The sequence below is a fragment of the Gordionus sp. m RMFG-2023 genome, chromosome 2, assembly GCF_954871325.1.
Source record: "Gordionus sp. m RMFG-2023 chromosome 2, tfGorSpeb1-WG-v2, whole genome shotgun sequence".
In the NCBI taxonomy this organism is placed as follows: Eukaryota; Metazoa; Nematomorpha; class Gordioida; order Chordodea; family Parachordodidae; genus Gordionus; species Gordionus sp. m RMFG-2023.
This window is the reverse complement of record NC_088776.1, coordinates 44187981-44210502: the sequence shown is the minus strand read 5'-3', so window position 1 is coordinate 44210502 and position 22522 is coordinate 44187981. Positions and strand designations below refer to the sequence as shown.

General features: G+C 26.8%; 1 protein-coding gene across 1 annotated transcript; it reads left to right on the top strand.

Moving 5' to 3' along the window:
• Positions 1 to 22047, top strand: LOC135924367 (low-density lipoprotein receptor-related protein 4-like). The gene is made up of 15 exons (XM_065459423.1): positions 1 to 172; positions 591 to 756; positions 858 to 1000; positions 8868 to 9287; positions 13120 to 13434; positions 13559 to 13727; positions 13852 to 13979; positions 17250 to 17717; positions 17872 to 18219; positions 18436 to 18615; positions 18997 to 19182; positions 20103 to 20321; positions 21128 to 21337; positions 21455 to 21709; positions 21893 to 22047. Exons 1-15 carry the CDS (start codon positions 1 to 3, stop codon positions 22045 to 22047), a joined length of 3534 nt encoding a protein of 1177 aa, XP_065315495.1.
• Positions 22048 to 22522: the final 475 nt, after the last annotated feature.

Below are 22522 nucleotides of genomic sequence, written 5' to 3'. Positions count from 1 at the left end.
ATGGTGTACAAAATAAATGGTGGTCATTATATTAGCGCAATGGACATAGATTTTGCCAATAATAGGCTTTATTGGTCCGATGGTATAGCTAAAGAGATTCAAAGTGGTCTTATATTACATGGGAAGGAAAATATTGAAGCTGATAATATTTTAAGGCCCTTGAATGACTATAGTACAAATTATATTTGATTTTTTAAATTTAAAGTCACATTTAATTTTCAATTTAAAAGGAATTTTTTCTAAATATTTAAAGTTAAAGTTAATATATAATTTTACAATTTGGAAAAGTTCTATTTTCAGCATTTTCCCATGCCTTCTTTTATCTGACGTTATTTAAATGCTAAATAAAGAATAGTATGTTAGATGGCTACACTTGTAATTCTTTATAATTGTTTTTTTTTCATTGAAAAATAAATGTCTTTATAATTAGCTATTGGAAGAAAAAAAGATATGTCTGCCTAAATGTAGTATTTCTTTAAAAATAAAAAAGCACTATTCATTTTTTAGATTTGAAGTTTAAAGCATAACATGTTTTCATCATATCAATATAATATCATGAAATTTTTTTATATATGTGTATTATTTTAAAGCCGCTAATGTTAGTGGTATAGCTGTGGATACAGCAGCTCAACTGATATATTATGCTGAAAGATATGTTAACACGATTAATGTTATGAAAACCGACGGGAAGTTTCATAAAGTTTTGTTGCAATTCCATGACAATATTGAGTTCTTAGCACTTTCAACTAAATTTGGGTGAATATTAATTTTTGTAATAACATAGATGGTCAATGAATTAACAAATATAATGTATATTTAATAATAAGTCATTAAATAAAAAATTTATTTAATATAAGAATTATAGCTTGGTCCCAAGAAAAAGTATTTTCATGGATAAAATTGAATACTGGAATACATATAGCTAATTGTGATGGAACAGATGATAAGTTAGTAGCCAAAGTATCAAATACTGTAATTGCCCTAGCTATTGATGAAACGGGTATTATAATGATAATTGCATGGTTTTATTATGAAAGTTGCTTGAATTATAACTTTATCAGACTTATATAAATTAAAATTTTGGTTTTTAAATTATATAGTAAATATGGTATGGACATATTTTACATTGTTAAAAAATACTTTTCAAAAAATTGTGGCATTAATATTTAGTAGAGACATCCAGAGGTACCATTTTCACAGACTAACCCGGCCCGGTTTTTTTTCAATAATTTTTTCGACCCGGCCCAACTTTTTTTTAAAACAATTTTCAGGCCCGGCCCGGATTTTTTAAAAATATATTATATTTCTTTTTGATTTTTTCAACTAATAATATTTCAAATATTTGGTTTTAAAATATGGCCCGGCCTGGATATTTTTAAAAAAATTTTAGTCCCGGCCCGGGTATATTTAAAAAATTAAAATACGGCCCGGCCTGGGTAGCTTAGGGCCTACCTGCAGGTCTCTGAGAATTATCAGAGACCTGCAGAGATACTATTTTAACAGCCCGGCCCCAGATTTTTTTAAAAAAAAAAATTTGACCCGGCTTTTTTTAAAAATGTATTATATTTATTTTTGATTATTATAGCTAATAATGGTGATTTCTAATATTAGTTTTTAACGGCTATTTTTTTTAAAAAAAAATTTCAGCCCGACCCAGGTACCCGAGCCGGGCTTAGAGCCGGCCTGCAGGTCTCTGAATTTTATAAAAAAAAGTATCGTTATCTGTATTTATACACTATTTTAGAGGCATCAGTATCTACTTTTGGATATTTTTATGCATGTTGTTAAAATTATATTTTTATGCTTCCTTATATTAAATTATAATATTTCAATTATATTCTTTTAATAATATGTCCTAGACACATTTTATTTTACGCAATGGATGACAACATGGTAAATTTTATGTTATAATTTATTTTATAATTTAAAAAAATATATATCACAATGTTTAGATCAATATTTCTAGGCAATCTCTGAAAAGAAATCAAATAATTTAATATTAGTTTTTTGGGCACCCCTTAGATGGTATAAATCAGGGATGTGAACCCTTCAACAAAAAAAAAGGGTCCGGGTTCGGGTCCTGTAATAAATTTTTAAAGGACCCGGGTCCAGGGTTCGGGTCCGGGTCCAGGGAACATAAAAATAATGACTCAAAATAAGACTTTATTTTCATTCATTTTTATTATACTTCAATATATATACACATTCATATTTCAAAATGAAATAATTTAAATTTTAAATATTTTATTCAATCGAACGATCATAATATCTTCTAAAATATCATCCTTGAGATTTCCACATAAATTAGACAATATGTATTTCAAAGAAGAAAATCCACGTTCTACGCTGACCTAAAATAGATAGTTATCTTTATAATATATAAATTATTGTACCTGTGTCGCCGGTACAGCCATGACGAATCTAGACAAGGTATACAATTCAGGATATATTAGAGAATTTTCCTCCCAGAATGTTAAAATATTTTTATCCCTATTAATTCTCTTAACTTCTGAGAATTTTTTCAATTAAAGATACAATCGATATTTTTTTCACCTTTCTATCTGATCCTGATGATAATTTTATTTTTTTTTCTCTATCTAATAATAAAATTTCGAGATCGTCAATATTACTATCATCATTACTATCACTACAACCATTAGATGTTGAAGCCTCCAATATATTGTTAATAATAGAGTTATGGTTATGCCATAAATCGTCGAGATGGTCTATTGCCATTTGCTTTTGCTCAATACTTAATAGAACTTGATATCGAGGATCTAAATATATTGAGGCATACACAACACTATTTTTAAAATATTGTTGCTCTCGTATTTTCATGTTTTCTAATATTTCGTATGAAAAGGAACTTGTAAATTTTTCTAATTCTAATCGACATCTCACCCATATGCCATAAAAATCGGATAAACACAACTGTTCTGACTGCAATCATAATGTAGTAATTTTCAAAGGAACCAACACCCTAGTAAGGTCTTTGATTTGATTTCAATCATCCTCTGACAAAATGATTTCACATGATCCTATAATAAAATCATCACAGAAATCTTTTAAACTTATTAATCGCTCTAGCATCATAAAGATAGAGGACCAACGGGTTGTGCAATCTAATATTGCCATTTGCCTTTCATGGATTTTAATATTCGTACAATTGTAGGAGTTCTTAAATATTTTGCAACATCCCTTGCTTTGTCAATTATAGTTTTAAAGATATTATTTTTGAGGGAATCATTAATAGCTAATTGTAGTGTGTGGGCTGCACATCTGATACAGTATAGTGGAAAAATCTTTTATTATCTCCGGTATGTCAAATTCACTTATGTCCTCAAAATTATTATCATCATTATTTATATCTATATCATCCATTTCGTCCAATGAACATTCATTTAATAATTTAATAGATTTGACTAGATTAGCACCATTATCCGTAGTAATGGTATAAACGTTTCTTAAAGGAATATGGAATTTATTTAAAGTTTCTATTATCATTCTTTTTATATTTTCAGAAGTTGAACTTTCTTTAATCTCCTTCATTGCTAAATTTCTTAAGATTATAATATTTCCTTTAATATATTGTATATTTATTCCTAAAATATTTTTCCCTAATCTTTGGGCGGAATCCATTTTTAATGAAATTAATTTGTTTTTTGTTTCTTTTATAATTTTTGCTTGCATTTTTTTCGATTCATCAACCACTAAGTCCTTAATAAACGGTTAATTGATGTTCCAATTGCCTTACTAATAGGATCAATAATTTTTTTAAACCGGAATCCTCAATAATATTGAAAGGTCTTCCATTTATTGTAACAAGCTCAACTAAAGCATTCATCAAATTCTCCTCAGACATTTGAATATGAATGCTTTTTTTTAGGCAAAAAGCATATTAATAAATTTACATAATAAAATATTATTACTTACACTAGAAAATAATTTATGGTATCAATCTCTAAATAAAATGAAATGAAGTTTAGGAAGAAAATCAAAAGAAAAGCGCGAATATAAAATAAATGATTCCACGAAAAAAATTAATAAAATTATAAAAATTTTATATTATTTTTTAAAAATGATATTTTTACATTATTTAAAAAAAAAAATTTATATGTTAAAATTTTTACCCTGAACCCTTGAACCCTCCACTTTTTAAAAGGGTTTGGGTCCGGGTTCGGGTTCAGCCAAAATACGAGGGTTCAGAGGGTTCAGGGTCCGGGTCCGGGTTCACATCCCTGGTATAAATTAAATATTGATTTAATTTTTTACACTCATCAAATTTTGAATAATTTTTTCAAAAATGATTGTCTCTTAATATGTTTAATGATTATACCAATATAAAGCTGCTATTCAATAAATATAACAACCACTCTGTCATTGAGCCCCAATAGAATGAGTTTAGTGTGGGCAAAAATACGGAAACTGGGTAGCTAAATGACAAAAATTTCTAGAATGTTTTATTATTAAAATCTAACAATTATCTATAATCATTTAATTATATATTTTGTAGACATCTGCAGGCCCTTACACCGGTACACGGGGCCATATTTTAATTTTTTTTAAATATACCCAGGAGGAGCCTAAATTTTTTTTAAACAGGGGGGCCGAAAATTATTTTTTAAAACTTGTCCGGGCCAGGCCGTGTAAATGGTACCTCTACAGGTCTCTGATATTTTGTATAAGAATTATTAAAATCTAATAACCACAATATTAAATATATTATTGAATATAGATGTGATATTAGCTCAATAAAATTTTTGGTTCACTTCGAAATTTGAATTTTAACAATAGAATCCTTAATCATTATTCACACCTTACATAAGTATAAGGAAGAAATTTACCTGTATCTGGATACATATATAAAATGGTATCTGTATCTAGATACGTTTTTAAACGATGCATTTGTATCTAGATGATCTGTTTGAAAAGTGGAGTTTTCTATTTATTTATTATTTAATTTTTCGTTCAAACTTCTACTGACTTAACTTCGTATCTGAGTCTCCAATATATTCCGGATTCTTGAAACCGTTCCTAGAATAATAAATTATCTAAATGGGATTTACGCCCTAACATTCATAAAGGAATTTGAAACAGAACAACTTCTTCAGAAACTGTAAGAAAACGAGAAACCCTCCCTCCCCCATTGTAGCGGTGAAAAATATTTTTTTAGCAAATTATATGTTGATGCAATTTTATATTGAAGTCCATAAACTATTCCTTGACTTTGGCCATCCACGAGATAAGTTACAACTTCGCCTTCGGAAACGCGCACCCTTGGAAGTTTTAACAACTCTTATAGATTTAAATATAGATAAAAAAAATTATTAAATACATGTCAAAATTAAAAATTTATTGCTACTTAAATTTTAAACAATTTTTATTCAATTTAATATTTTATTTATATATGAAATATATAAATATAAAATATTATTTCCAGCTTCATAAAAATTCTAAAAGTTTTTATCAATGAAACATTCTGATAAATCCTTGTTTTTAACCATACAAAGTATTTATTGCACTGGAAGGTAATGTTGTGCCATACTTTATAAATAACACTCAGTTGCATATTTAAGGGACCATTTTTGCGAAATAAACGGGTCTATATAGTAGTAAATAAAATACAAATGCTTCAAGAAAAATATATGTTGCGATTTTCAGTTTATGATTAGCGAAATTCCATCACATTGATTTTATCAAAATCTGTATAAATATCATCCTCAACTCATTTTTATTCCTAACACCATGTAAAACATTGGATAATTTCCTGGTATACAAAGTAAGAGGTTGACTACATTTTCATACTGGCCCACTCATTGGGGAAGACTGATAGGTTGGGGCACTTTTTATCTAAACCTGAGTTATTTAACCATTCAATTAATCTGAATAAATAAAACATAATCTGAAACCTTTAAACATAGTAAACTATTTAATATATGTTGATTAACACATGCTATTTTTGCACTACAAAAAAAACATAAATCTAGGTATAATTTTTTTTTTGATATTTTGGTATTGACAAGATTTAAAATATATTAAATAATTAATTGATAAAATTTTGATAAGTAATAGTTAAGTAGATAAAATTTTATTTGGATTTTTAGAAATTTTTAAAGATTTTTCTAAAAATTAATAAGTTACAATCATTTGAGAATCTATTTGCGTAATTAATTGAAAAACTACCCAAAAGATCATTATATAATAATAAAATTGATGTTTTAGATTGATTTATTTACAAAATATTTACATTTGTTTAAAATGTCAATAAAATATAAATATGTTATAATAGGACTATTGTTCCTTGTACTAACCATAAAATGCTCTCTAATTTTATATATGATATTTGGAATTATACTAGTTCATGTTTTATAACTCTGAAAAATTATCTGATATAAAAATAGGGTTTAAACTTCCTAATTTATTTATTGAAATTTTAAATGCTATATTGAATTTAAACGATAAAGTTTATATTTATTTTATATTACTAGTGATATGCTAAAATAAAACACATATAACTTTTGTAAAAATTTTAAAAAAAAATCATTTTAATTTTTTTAAAATAATTATGTACAGTAAAATTAGATATAAGAGGCTTAATTTCTACTTTTATATCATAATGTCTTACTAAATTGAAGAAACTAACGTGCCCCAGAATCTCCTACTTTTGGGATCTTATCGTAACTATAAAGAATATTAGACTAAAGGTAAAATACTGTATATAAAAATTCAGAATAAAATCAAAAATTTAGTTCCGTTAATTTGATTTGGTAAGCGGAAAATAATTCCCAGGAAAAAAGTCCCCTGGAAAATAATTCCTCAGTAAAATAATTCCAGGAAAAAATATCCCCTATAAAATAATTCCAAGGAAAAAAAATCCTAGGAACCCGAAAAAAAATTCCCCTGGAAAAATTTCCCCGAAAAAAGATTTCCCATTTTTTAGATTTTAAATTTAATATAGGGGAAATCCCTGGAAAAACAAAACCGGAAAAAAATTACCTGAATAATTTTTTTTAAATTATCAAAAATAACCCTGCCGATTAAATAACGAAAATATTTCTAAAAAATTAAGTATTTGAAAGTTGAGTATTTATTTTTGACGTTTGTGAATTTTTTTTGAGCATTAATTCTGTTTTAATTCTAAGCGATAAAGTGCAATCTTAAAATATAAGAATTGATAAATCGATTGGTAGCTTTGATACTTTATAACTTAGTAGATAGCATAAAAGTATAGATTGTGACATCTTGGAAAGAAAACATGATAGATTTTTATAGAAATAGATAAAAATTATGGTTGTAATTTAAAACTGAAAAAAATGAAAACAAATTTTTTTCTAGAAAGAAGGAGATTATTTCCATAATCTAATTTTCACCTGGATTTCAATAGATATTATGAAAACAAATCATTTAACCACATTAAATTTACCATAAAGAGGGGGGTGGGGGGGGGGGGGTATTTTAACCCACACGCCACTATGGTTATAAAGATATATATAACATTAAAAATATTAGAAAACTATTCTGTTACGTACGTTTATATCAGTCTGAATCCCAGGACATAGAACACAATATATTTTATATTCTAAAAATTATCAGCAAAAGACTTCATATATTACATAACAAAATTGTTGAAGGCAATGAATGATTTAAATTTTTAATATATTTCTAAAAACTTCATGGAAATGATATAATTTGTGTATAAATAAATATTTTTTTATAATAAATATTATTTATAATAAAAAAAATTTTAAATAAATCTAAAAGTTGATGAAAATAGGTGAACTAGATTTATTTAACTTTCGTTTTATTATTTAAAACCTCAAATCTTCTAGGGAATTTGAATTTAAAAAACATTTTAATTTAATTAAAGCACTGTGCACGGGTCAAAAAATGATATGAATTTATAAATCTGGGCTAAAATAAAAAAATCTGGGTTAGCCATTATCATTACTTAGCTTATAATAATATTTTGCCTAATATCACATATACTAGGTATACAATTCATTTATTTTACAAGTATTGTTTTGTTTAATTTTCACCAAACCTGGATTCGGAATATGGCCATAACATTATATATTGGTTAGGATTAATTAATAATAATTTAATTTGGTTAGGTTTAATATTAATACCTAGTTATTATTCATAATTTTGTTTAACAATTTATCTAGGAAATTTTTATTTAGAAAAATTTTAAGGAATTTTTGTTGATTTTCTCAAAAATTTTACATATTTTATTTGGGGATTTTTTTTCCGGGGATTTTTTTCCCATTTATTTATTTTCTAAAAATGATTTTATATTTTATAGGGATCAAAAAATAGGGGAATTATTTTCCGGGGTAATTTTTTCCGGGGAATAATTTTCCGTGGGAAATTTTTTCCGGGATATTACTTTCTGGGATTTTTTTTTTCCGGGGAATTATTTTCCTAGATTTATTTGACTTGATTGAACGTGATAATTGGGAGCTAAGCTAAAAATAACTTTAGTTAATCTCAAGTAAGTGAAATTATATAAATTAGCCATCAAAATTAGTCTAGTCAGTTAAAAGAAAAGTAGGAATTTTGTGTAAGAATCTTTCAATTTTTGGGGGAGATTTTTTGATGATCCATTTTGGAAAATAAAATTTTGTTTTAATTGTAAAAAATATATTTTGACAGATTATTAATATCATGCAAAAAAATAGTATAAAAATTTATATAATAAAAGGTAAAATGGTAGCAGAATGTATCTAATAATCGCTAAATTACTCCTAAATTATATCTAAAGAAGTTACAAACACAACATTTAATTATCAAGATTCAATCTATAACAACTCCGATTGTTTATCTTTATTAGTATTTTCTTACCTTTTTCAAACGATAATTTAATTAAGGTGACATAGCAACCATTTATTGGATCCACAATTTAGCTATCGAATTCATCACTATAGGATCCGAAATGAAAACTATCAGGGAAGGGTTGGACATCTATTATCCCCTTGGTTTAGTCATTGACCCGCACAGATTATACTGGAGTTCTACCAATTTCGAAAATACTAAGGAAGCAAACATTTATGTTGCACCATTGAATACGCCTAACATAGCACACAAACTAATTGTCAAAGAACAGGCAGCCAATTATAATAATTTGAAAATCTCTTACAAAGCAACATCTCAGCTAGAGAAATCATCAGAAAAATGTTCTAAGTGTCAACAACTATGCCTTTCCTCTTCCAAGGTTGTGGGGAAAAGGGTCTGCGGATGCGGGGATGGCTTTATACTGAATGCTACCGATAATGTAACATGTGTCACAAGTATATTAACATTTTATTACAAGTATATTTATTTATAAACTAAACGAAACGCCTTTAATTTAAAATAATATATGCATTGAGTTTAATTTGAACCTATAAATATAAATTTTTGTTTTTTTCAATTTTTAATTATTAAACATTCCTACAGGCGCTTAGTCAGCAGGGGAGGAGGGGAGAATACCTCCCCTTGTAGTAAAAATTTTGAAAAAATATGTAAGATTTACATGAATTGTGAATGGTAAAAATTCTATTTCAAATAGGCTATATTCTATTTTAAATTTAAAAAAGATAAAATTTATTTTAGTATTGTATTCATTTTATCCTAGGAAAATATATATTATATTTTCTTACATTTTATAAACTTTATTTTATCAAAGGAAAAAATTATATTTAATTTATCATTAATGATTAGGCAACATTTCTAGACTGAAATGTTTAATTTGCTGAATAGAATAATTTATGAATTTTTTGTGCTACAAGAGGAGGAAACTGCAGCAAACCCTACATGGTGCCTTCGACATCAAGCGGTTACAGTATTTTTGGGTCTAAAAGAACCTATTTGAATGCCCTTAAAAATTTTAGAATGGCTTGACAGATATTTTATCTGAAAAGAATCATTACTACATTCAGTCGAATTTTTTAGAAATGGAATGTATTACTAAGTTATTTAATTACACTACGGCTTAGGCTATGAGAATCACTAATATTTTTAAATTAACATGTTACTAGATTTATGTGATTGTTAAAAGCAAAATGATCCGCTCTTGAGATTTGCAGATCCTTGTCTTGCACATACAAACAAATGGTTTCAACATTAACCTGGATTGAATTGAGGATTACTATTAAATAACCCTCGTTATTTTTTTGATACATTTTTGCAATTCAATGAACGATTTGGGATTTATCAAAAGGCTCTATCCACTTCACAAATACTATATCTATCCTTCTGAGGATATATTAAATAATGCCATTAATAAATTAAATATTTAGATAAATTTTATTCAGAGGACAGAAATATATCTGAAGGCCTATTAATTTCAGGATTTAAATCTTGGTATAAAAAATTAATTTTAGTAGATAATCATCCAAGGAAGCATTACTTTTTTATAAAATATATTTTGGGTTTTTCCCAAATATATTAAAATTACTGTATATTTTGACAACAATACCAATTAGTAAAAGCACAAATGACGATTTTTTCTTCATTACGAAGAATAAAAACATATCTCAAAAGTACGACATCTTAAAATTGATTGTGTGAGGCTAGCTTTACTTAATATACATCGAGATTAATCTCTATTCAGAACAAATTATTAAAAGATTGGCGCAATAGCAAAGATTAAATTTTCATTTATGAACGATATTTCGATTAACTCTTTTTAAATCATGTATAATCGATATTTTACTGTGATTTACAAATCGATTATACTCTAATATTTTGTAACAATATACTATTCGCTCTTAAATATTCTGTATTTTCTAATATTTATTATTCGTTCGAAATTTTTAATAATTATAATAAATTTTATATTGATTAGTTCTGATAAATTTTTAATGCTCCAAAATAAATTATTTCAAATATATAAAAAATTATTTCCCCCCACCCCTCCTCTGAAAATTCCTGACTAAGTGCCTACATTTTTTTAAAATTATAATGCCCAAAATTTCTTTACATTTTCTATTTTTGCGTTCCGCTTAAATGTTAGTAAAAATGTATCATTCTCATTTATTAAATAAAGAAAAACTTTTCCACAATATGTGCCAAATTTAAGGGTAAAATTAAACCATGCTATATACATTAATTTTTAATAAATTTATTTTTTTTAGGGGAAAATTATGGCATTTACATATATATATTACTGAATGTTTGTTTAGCACTCGAGAATGCTCCCCTCTCCCCCAAAAAAAATTTATTAAATAAATAATTCTAAAAGGTGTAAATTAGACATATTATCTATTTTCATTTAAAAATCTTAGTCTGATTTTTTAAAATCAGAACTTGATTTGATTATTAAAACCTCTACCTCTGGAATTTAGGATGGAGTGAGATATCATACTCCAACAACATGGTTGAAAGAACTTTGTACAACCAACTTATTATCTTCAATTGCCCAGAGAATTTTATTAATACCTCCTACTAATGCTTCATCAAAACGTATATGATCATATTGGAAGCACACACTCTAAACAAAGAAATAGGTTAGAAAATACAAAGATAGAAATGTTGGTTTCAATTCAGTGTTAACTTATAATAATAAATCAGCATTTGTCCTCAAATACTCAAAGTATAAACAATAAACTTATGGAAGAAAATAGTTTATCAGAGATTGGAATTTCAAAATGATAATGGCGTTGAAAGGGTTGATGATAGTACTAGTGAAATCGAGTTTGGGCAATGTATTTTACTAAACATTTAATGCTTATTCTCATTATATTTATTATTTGCATTATGATTTATCGCTTTATTACTTGAATATAATAAAATATAGTATAAAATTGAAAATTGTTGGTTATTTAAGCAATATCATTAATTTCCGTTAAATCCCGTTTATTACCAAATTTTCATCACAATAAAAATTACAGTGAATTTTTCAACACTACTTGCATATATATATCCTCACATATAAATTTTGTTAATGATATTTTTTGCTAATAAAAATTAATGGTAAGTTGCAAGTTCCATCATTAAATTCCTTATATAGTTTTCCAATATTTTTTTATATCTTACGTGTCTTTTTCTATTATTGCATCCGCCTACACCTATTATTTCCAATTGGGCTTAATCTGCTTCGATTTTGCTTCGCATCTTTTGAATGAGAACCCATATAAGACGATGATTGAATTTCATAAGATTAAAACGGCAATTATTCCAACCTTCAAAGCCGTTATTTGTCTTATCTTTTTTGATAAAGTATTTTCTTATATATTATGTTTCAGGGAAATATTTTAATCGAATACGATATATGTACACAGTTGAGTAGAACCATTATCAGTTATGGGCCAGATAAATCTTTATACATCATTATTTAATAAAAATTGTAAAGATCTGTCTGTTACAAAAAAATATAATTCTCTTCGATAAGAAAAATATGATAGAAAAAAAACATAAAATTTTCTGATCTGCAATTTTTCCAATCACCTTAAATTTAATTTTAATTACTTCCAATCATCCAATTTTGCATATGAGAAATTGGAGCCAATTTTTTTGACCAATTGTCTGCGGGACAGTCTTCTGTTTACTATATAAATTATATACGAACAATTCAAGCTTAGCTTTTTATACCTGCATCATACAAGATTGAAAATAGGTAATTAAGTTTTTAAAATAATATAACTTTATATATATTTTAGGATTATAGTTTTAAAGTAATTGAATTACCTTTGATATTTATAATATAATATATATATAACTCTCCACGATAAATATTTTTCTTATTAATCAAGAATTTTCAGACTTTGAAGAAGTCACATAGTGAATAGAGGTGTTTTTTAAAGCATAATGTTTTTTCACCATCTTTTGTATATTGAAAGGGGCACTATATTTTTGAAAAGAGGCACTGTATGTCTAAAAAAAGGTGAGTATATGCTTAAAAAAGCTACATACGAATTAATTAAATAGTTTTAAAAATAGTATAATAATAATTTGTATATTAAATTGAGGCAGAGTTTTATTTAAAAAATTATATCAATAAATAGGGAATTATTATTTTCTGAATAAATAAAAGATATATATTTGTTTAATTACATTCAAAATTAATATTTACTTACATGTCTCAACTCTTATAAAATTTGTGATTGACACTTCATAAAGAATACATAAAAAAAATTTAAGGAAAACCAATCAATGATTTTTTGGTGGTAGTGGATGGTCAACTTAAGAAGATTTTTATAGTAAATCTAAATGATCCTAAGTTCTTTGAAGCCCTGCCCATTAATACCAGCGAACGACCAGTCGCTATTCGATATGATCCTTTAGCCAAAAACTTTATATGGTCAGATATAGGAAATCACAATTTTCAATATGCAAGCGCCATAAAGTTTGTCGACTTTAATGATAATAATGGAGAAAAGAAAGAACAATATATCAGATACAATGATCAAAAGGATTTGTTAATACCAAAGATTTTAAGAGATCAGCGAAATAAAGGTTGAACTATAAAAAAATTGGTCTATTTTTCTTTCTTTCTTTCCTCTCATTTTATTTCTTTTCCTTCGCCCTTACTTTGCCTTCATTCAAATCTCTACTACTTTAAATCTCTTTAATTAATTAGAAAGCCTAACCGATGGAATAGCTCTAGAACCAATTAGAAGACTACTTTATTATACAGATTCTCAAAATGGAGCTATAGGAGTTTATGACTTAGAAGGAGTATATCATAAATATTTGATATCAAATGGACTGAGCAGGCCTAGATCTATTGTAATCAATAGAATCAAAGGGTATATAATTATAATAAATTCCCTTTTTTTTCTTTTAGTTTCATGATATTTTTATTTTATAACTTTAAAATTTTCACTAACTTTCTTTCATTAAATTTTTATTTATTTTTATTATAATCATAAGCTACATATTTTGGAGTGAGTGGGGTAAAATTCCTAAAATTGAAAGGGCCACTATGGCTGGCACCGAACGCAAAGTGATTGTAACTGAATACATTTATTGGCCTAATGGATTAGTTAGTGATGAAAAAGGTTATTTGTGATATATTTGAATTTAAAAAAAAAACATCTTATTGGTCCTAAAAATCTACTCAAAAAATTGTCGTCAGAATTAGGGGGTTGGAGTTAGATTTCAATAGATATTAATTTAGAAAATATAAAGTAGACTGAATGGTTGGATCAAATGATTGAATTGAAAGACTTTCACAAAATCAAGGTTTTTTTTGCAAATTTAGGAACTCCAAAAGAAAAATATATTATTAAAAAGTTACTATACTTCAATAAAGAATAAAAAATTTTATTTTTATCTAATTAAATAAATTTAAAAAGTATATAAATCAAGAATATAGATATATCATTATCATGTTATATCAAATTTAAATATTTTGGGATTACAAACAACGATTAATAATTTGCGACTAAATCAAACCAAAATAAACCTTTAAACATTTAAACGGTATAATTCATCTATCCAATTAATAGTAAACACCGATGCATATAAAAACACTGGGCATTTTACAACACTTTATTTTATTTTAAAAATTTCAAAGTTAAGAGAATTAACATCATATAATTATAATATAAATGTATGACAAAAACATAATATCTCGATATCAGAATCTTATGACTTTATTCTAATTATATTTGAGCAAAAAACATTATATATATTAAATTTGTCAAGTTTATATTATGATACATAAATTATTTAAAAGATGAAAGCTTAAACACTCTCTATCACAAAACCAGAGTTTGAACAAATTTTTTAGTTTTTTAAAAAGAAGAAAGATTTAGATCAAATTTTACCTTAAAATTCTAAATAAATATATTTTTTTAAAATTTTTTATAATAAATTTTTGCTAATTTTCGCGCAAAAAAATCTTTGAAGAGGAAATCACAAATTTTTGATTTTTTTTTTCCTAACTCTGCACATCATATAAATTTATTTACATGATAGAACATAAAATTATTGCTATTAGCATTTATAATTGCTAATATGATGGTGGTGGAAAGGTAAATTGAATTATATTATTTTATTTTTTCATAAAATATTAAAACTGTTTTACTTACAAAATATCTACTATATATAAAATTTAATATAATTGAATACATAAATCTTTTCTAAAATAAAATATAAAATTAGTTTTACAAAAATAGAATAAGAATAAGAGTATAACAATAAAAATTACAAAAATAAGAAAAAGAATAAGAGTATAAAAATAAAAGTTACAAAAATAAGAAATCAATACAAAGTTAATAGTTTTCATTATTCAAAAATAATGAATAAGTTAAGAGTATTCATATCTATCATTGATATTCCTGCCAATTTTTTCTTAAATTTAACCTGGTGAGATTTTATATTTTAAAAAACCATATTTATTTACATGAAAACATATTTATAAATTATTTGTATTTTACTTCCTTTCCAGTTATTTTGTAATAATAATTCTAAGTGTTCAAATGGGTCATGTTTCCTGTAACAACGTACCATTGATAAAATCTTAAAAATACTGCAAATAAAACATGTCATATAATCAACAATTTGGTAAACTTTGTAAAAAAAAATAACGATTATTTTAAAAATGAATAAGATATTAGTGATCTGCATCGGGCCTAATTTTTCAAGCCCGGCCCGGCCCGAAATTTTTTAAATATTTAAATTAATTTTTATAATTACTTAAAATAAAAGACATATGTTATATGTCAGTTTCAATAAATAAAATCAAATATTTTAATTTTACATAAAAAATTCAATATAAAAGTGATAAATTTAGATATATTTAAAAAAAATTCCAAGGTACGACCCGACCCGGCCAGAATTTTTTTTAAAAATATTAGGCCCAGCCCGGCCCGAACCCGATTATTTTAAATAAAATTAGGCCCGAGTCCGGGCCGGGCTTAACTTTGCAGATCTCTATAAGATATACAAGGCCAGCAGATCCTGGGCATATTTAAAACGGGACCAACTTAAAAAATTACAAAACTAGGTCGGGTTTAAAAATATCATTTTTAACAAATTTAAAAAAAAAAAAATACATTCCAATTATAATTAATGAGTTAGAAAATCATAATATGGATCATCTAACTATTTTTCTACTTATATTTTTAATCATCTTTGAAACAATACAGATAAAATTTTATAAGATAAAGATGATATAAAATCTTTTCCGGGGCAGTAAATGATAAAGATTTAAAGATACAAAATCTGGGCGCGATTAATTAAAAAAATATATTTAAAAAAAAATATATCGGGATTAGCCCTAAAATTTATTCTTTATACTATATAATGTTAGTCTCTGAGATAGACTAAGTAGGGTAAATAAAATTAACAATAAAGAAACCATAAAAACTATTGCAAAATATTCATTTTTGATATATATTTAAAATTTAAATAAAATGATAATTCTCAACTTTAACGTATATGTAATTTTTAAATGAATATTCTATTATTCAAATAAAATTAAATGATATTAAAACAACCTAATGAAAATTAAAATATATTGTGATATCTGATAATTTGTTAGCTTAATTGGCATAACCAAGGGGGAGGAGGAAATCCTCCATTCAAACTTTCACAAATATCATTAGCTAATACCCAAAAAATGAATAAAATAAATTCTGAATTAACAATTTTAAAATAATTACTAATATCGGAATTTTTGAGAAGGAAGTTTAATTTCTTAAAAACTAAAAACCCAATATATAAATATAATTCAGTCGAAATTCTTTAATAAACCTAAAGACATTTAATAAAATTTATAAAACCCCATCCAAAGTCCCCTCCCCCTCCCGAAAATCCTGGATATGTCGGTGGTATACCTAAAACTAATTATTCGTTTTTCGATATTCATTTTTATTCGATTTATATTTAACAAATATTTATAACAAAGTAATTCGATTCAAACTCAAGAATCGAATACGAATAATGCAAATATTTAATTTAAAAATACGAATCGAATACGAATAATTTATATATAATATTCGTTTTGAAAACACGAATCCAATACTAATAGTGTAAAAAGATTTATTCGATTCGTATTTTAGTAGGCAAAGCCATGTCAAACTTCCAATGTATTTTAACGTTTTTCTAATAATACTAATATACAAATATTTGAACATTCACAAAAATTTTGCAAAAAAGTTCTCGGTTTTTACCTTAGTATTCTAAAATAAAAGGTTTTGATAAAAAAGAAAAATTGTTTGAGGCCAAAACTTTCTGAAATCAGAAAGTAATACACTCAAATTACCAAACGCTTAGATTGAAAATTTGTCCCGAATTAACACTAAATATTCGATAATAAAAAGAGAACAAGCTTTTTTGGATAGATGCAAAGTTAGATGCTTTATTCACTTGCGATTATAATGGTGATAAAGTAGAAATGATTCTATACGTTCAAAATCATCCATTTGGATTGGCTGTAACATCCACAAATTTCTATTGGTCGGATTGGATGACCAACACCATTAGGAGTGTGTCTCGTGATTATCTTGGTTTGCAAGATTTAACCGACCCAAGTTTTGCACGCTTGTTAGACATTGATGCCTACGAAAATAGTGATTGGGTAAACAAATTACAAGAACTAGAGAACCTTAAATCATTTGACCTTCATGATGCATTATCAGATGGCTGTTTTGAGGGTTTTAATAATTCCACGCAAACTAAGGCTAAATCATTATGGATGAATAACGGAGGTTGCTCTCAGTTTTGCTTTCCGTTGCCAGGAAAAAAACGAGTATGTGGTTGTCGAGATGGAGAGATTCTGGGAGACAATGGTAAGTTTCATAATTATTTTACTGAATTAGATAATCCGCTTTTGCAGAAAAAAAAACATATTTTTGAAAGATTAGGTGTTAGCTCATTTCTAATATTTTGCTAACAAGATAAATGAAATAGAAAATACAAATCTATATTTTATTTTTTTCAAAGGAATGACATGTATGATCGAAGGGAAACCTTCACCTCGTAATTATATGAGGAGAGATATCAGCATTTATTTAGGGAAATCTGTAAAAGAAAGTCATGAATACGTTCCAGAATCACATTTATATGAAAGTGCGTTATGTTCTATCCATGATTTAAATACCCCGCCAAATTCGGTACAACTATTTCAGAACGCGTTACCCCAAAATGTGAATAAAGATAAAAAGAAACTAGAAGTTTACTATAAATGTGATGCCGGGTTTATTAAAACAGGGGGTGACGAGATGAGAATTTGCTATTTAAACTCAAATTTATCCTCAATTTACTGGACCGGCTCTGACTTGAAATGCGAGGGTATTCATTTTTTTTAACATAATATAAAGTAGAATTTTAAGTATCTATTTTTATTAGAGCCAAATTTTAATTGTCATTTATGGTTTGGTTTCTTTCATTATTAAGGCACAGGTCACCCGATTTAGAATCCAAGTTAAGTTAAAATATTTAATTGACCATTAAATTGTTATTATAATTAAGTCTTATATATGTGAAATAAAATAAAAAATATGACAGCTCTTAAATGCGATAACCTAAGTACTCCAATGAACGCTGAGAAGATCGTATGCAATAACAACACATATGATTCTCATTGTTACATGAAATGTAAGAAGGGATCAGATTACGTCAGCGGAGATGAAGTTAGAACTTGTCAGTTGAACGGAAAATGGTCTGGATCTCCTATTTTATGTCAAGGTCTTAAAATTATTTGTTTATTTATTTACAAAACTTTCCCTTACTTGGGATTATTTATTTTTGGCTATTATAGAGCTTGTATATGCTAAGGTAAGATTGGTCGCCATTTATTATTATTTCATTTTTTGGGATAAACGAATTTTTTTTAAATTATTTAATATTTAAAAAATGATAGGCAAATTTTATTTAAATTAATAACTTTGGGAGATAAGGTATTTTTATTAAAAATTTTAAATTTTATATAATAATTTCATTATTATTTGTTAAAATATTAAATGAATCAATTATTTTTAATTTAATATTCTCTTTCCATAATTCATTTTATTATCATTTTTCCCCATTTATTAATTTAAACTATATTGAGATACAAAAATATTTAAGGTTGTGAATACCCTATAATGGAGGATAATTTAAATATTACCATGGTTTCATGCCCTAAAGAACCGGCCCCTGGAAATTTGTGCAAATATAAATGCCTTCCCGGTTATGAAAGAGTTTCTGGTTCTAATGATATTTTATGCGATCCCATGACGCTTCAATGGAACGACACAATTTTGAAATGTGAAGGTGAGGCCAGATAGATATCATAAATCATCAAATTAAAAAAAATTTATTCAAAACTAAATTTAAAAGGAGGGGACAAATTAGCTTATAAAATATTTTTAAAAAATTTGCCCAATTTTAATTGATAAAACAAAGGTAAAATTACCCTATAAAGCACTTGCTCTCTTTTATTTAGTATTTGAATTTCGAAATATATGATTGTAAAACAAAAGTGATTTAATTGTATACATCATATATTATATATATTATATATAAAATATAACATTTTTGTCAACCTAAAGTTCAAGGAGTTACAACTACAATTAGGAGAGACCTAGCTATACAGCATGTGAGGTTTAAAAAAAGCTCTTTTTTATCTTTAGAGCTTATTGTTTCAGATTTGATCAAAAGATGGGGGGGGGGGGGGGTGTTTAGTAAATATTTTGGGGATGTAATATTGTTATTTAGTAAAAGGTGTCATAATTTAATATAACGCAACAATTGTCCTAAATGAGCATATCCTATATTGCAAGGAATTATCTATTCTTATATGTATCTTTATTGTTAAGACTATTATTTAAAAATATTTAAAATTTATTTTAATCTTGCATATTAATTATAAGAATATAAAAAATTTGGGGTTTTGTAGGTGAAATTCGATATTTGCCATCTTATCCCAAAGGGCGCCACTTTACTCAGGGTCGTTGATAAATAGTAAAAGACACAACCTTTACTTGATTCTAAATAGTGTCCAAGTATAGAATGTAGACACTCTGGTTTTTTTAAATTTATTTTGTAGTCTAAGATGGCTATTCAATTAAAAATTAGCCTAATCAAACACCTGCCATATAACCCCGGCCTCCCCTACTCTATTTTATAATATTTAAAGAAGAGAAATATAATTAATTCTCTTTATTTAAAGTAACTATTTATATTTAAAACAGGAAATGAGGATAAAATATGTTTGATTCCAGATGTGACCTCGCATCATATTACTTCTGGTAATTGTAGTCAAAATATTAAAGTTTCACCCGGTCAGGTGTGCACATTTGATTGCCATATGAGCGGTGTAGATTATATTCTCTATGAGCCCTTAAATGGAACAGGCAAGATTACCTGCCAGGATAATGGAAAATGGTCTGAACCACCACTAATGTGCAAAGGTTATGATTCGCTAATATTATTATTGTTGTTAAACGACTAAATTTAGTTGACTAAGAGTTTATGGTTGAAAAATTGACTTCGATCCCGAATGACTAAATTAGCTAACTATTCGACTAATTTGGTTGACTAAGTCGATTTTTTATCGAACTTGCATCACCATCTAGTTGGGTATGACAATTTTTTTCGCTAAGCTATCGCCGATTATAATAGGCGAAGCTAAGCCATGGCTGATTTTAATTGGCTGAGGCTAAGCCATGGCCTATTTTAATTGGCTGAGGCTAAGCCATGGCCTATTTTAATTGGCTGAGGCTAAGCCATGGCCTATTTTAATTGGCTGAGGCTAAGCCATGGCCTATTTTAATTGGCTGAGGCTAAGCCATGGCCGATTTTAATTGGCTGAGGCTAAGCCATGGCCGATTTTAATTGGCTGAGGCTAAGCCATGGCCGATTTTAATTGGCTGAGGCTAAGCCATGGCCGATTTTAATTGGCTGAGGCTAAGCCATGGCCGATTTTAATTAGTTGTGGCTATGGCCGATTTTAATGCCATGGCCGATTTTAATTGGCTGTGACACATACGTTTAAATATTTTAGTTTCACTCCATAATGGTTTAAAATAAAATTCTAATGCTTTGGGGAAACTTATGTTATACTTACAATGTAATTAAAGGGTGACAATTGTCATTTTAAAACTTTTTCAGTGTTTTTTAATTAAGATTTGTAAAAATATTTTAAAAGAATAACGGCTTTTTTTTTAAATTAAAACAAACTTACCTATAATTTATTTTTCACTACACTAACCTACAGAAACCTTGATATGTTCTGACTTGAATAAAGACAAGAGTGAATTCATTGACGTGGCTTGCCCTGATAATAAATTAGATTCCGAATGCAAATTAAAATGTAAAAATGGTAAAAACTACCTCAGCGGGCCTTTCACAAGGAAATGCGTTGTTAATAATAGTAACGAAGCCGATCGAAAACCCTTTTGGAATGGAGATCCATTAGTCTGTTCTAGTTATAAAAATTATTTAGTATTGAATTATTTTTTGTATAAATGATTTAATTTTATTTCTCAATAGCATTAAAACTATAGATTTATTTCGCAACCTTATATTCCAACATATATCTTAGAATGCCCTCCTTTATCTTGGTTTAATGATCATCCTAGTCTAAAAATTAAATGTGGCGATGATTCAAATTGTAATATAAGTTGTGAATCCAAACATTGGATGAATGTTATTCCTGCTAGGCCAGAAATAATGTCTATGACCTGCTCAAAGAAGTCCACGAAAAATGAAAATTTTATTTGGAAGGAACTGAATGGAAAGAAAGAGATAATAACAGACGAAAAACTCTTGCTTAATAACAATATTCCCTTTTGCGGACGTATGATTTTAAATATAAATTCCTTGGTTTATAATATATTATTATTAAATAAACTACCAACTAGAGTTAAAAACTTCTCATTTTTTAAAACATCACACATCCGTATATAAGTATACCTTTAATGTTTAAAGATATACGCATAGTAATAAATATTTACCAAATATAAAATTTGTATCTCTAAAGCCAACTTATTAAAATTTCTAAAATCTAAATTATCTCTTAAATTTTATTTAAGGAATATTAGTTCCCTCAATAATATCAACCACAATAAACTTCAAATTAGTAAGAACTACTTCCGAGGAAGTCGATTTTCCAAGTCTGGATGTTCTATGTTTTAACTTAGGCCAGTCAATTAATACATGGATTTATGACGTGTTGCTAAAACTTAATCGATCATTAAGTTTTAATTGTTGGATAAAGTCAGATATGTCGTACTTGGCTGATTGTCCTTGGACGTACACAGCTTCTTTTGTTATGTGTAATAGCTCGAATATTGATGTTTCTCAAGTCTTCAAAAATACAAATATCATTATACCAATCAATGTATCCTTTATGAGGTTTTTTTTATCATTTTTGACAATTAAATAATGTTAAAAATATATTTATATATTAATAAATAATCATTTTTTGGCTTTATACTAAATAAATAAATTGATTTCTTTCATGAATGCGAAAACAGAATATTAAATGGATAATAATAAATAATTTCAATGTTTTTAGCAAGCCCGACTTACCCTACAATAGAAGTGACTTGTTGGATTTGTGGATTCATGTTGCGAACAGGGTTGTCAATTTAGGACATAATTTGGCTTA

Coding starts and splice junctions, on each gene's coding strand:
- LOC135924367 (XM_065459423.1), top strand. CDS start 1: ATGGTGTACAAAATAAATGGTGGTCATTATATTAGCGCAATGGACATA. Junction 173..590: donor AAGGCCCTTGAATGACTATA/GTACAAATTATA, acceptor ATTATTTTAAAG/CCGCTAATGTTAGTGGTATA. Junction 21,710..21,892: donor CAATATTCCCTTTTGCGGAC/GTATGATTTTAA, acceptor GTATCTCTAAAG/CCAACTTATTAAAATTTCTA.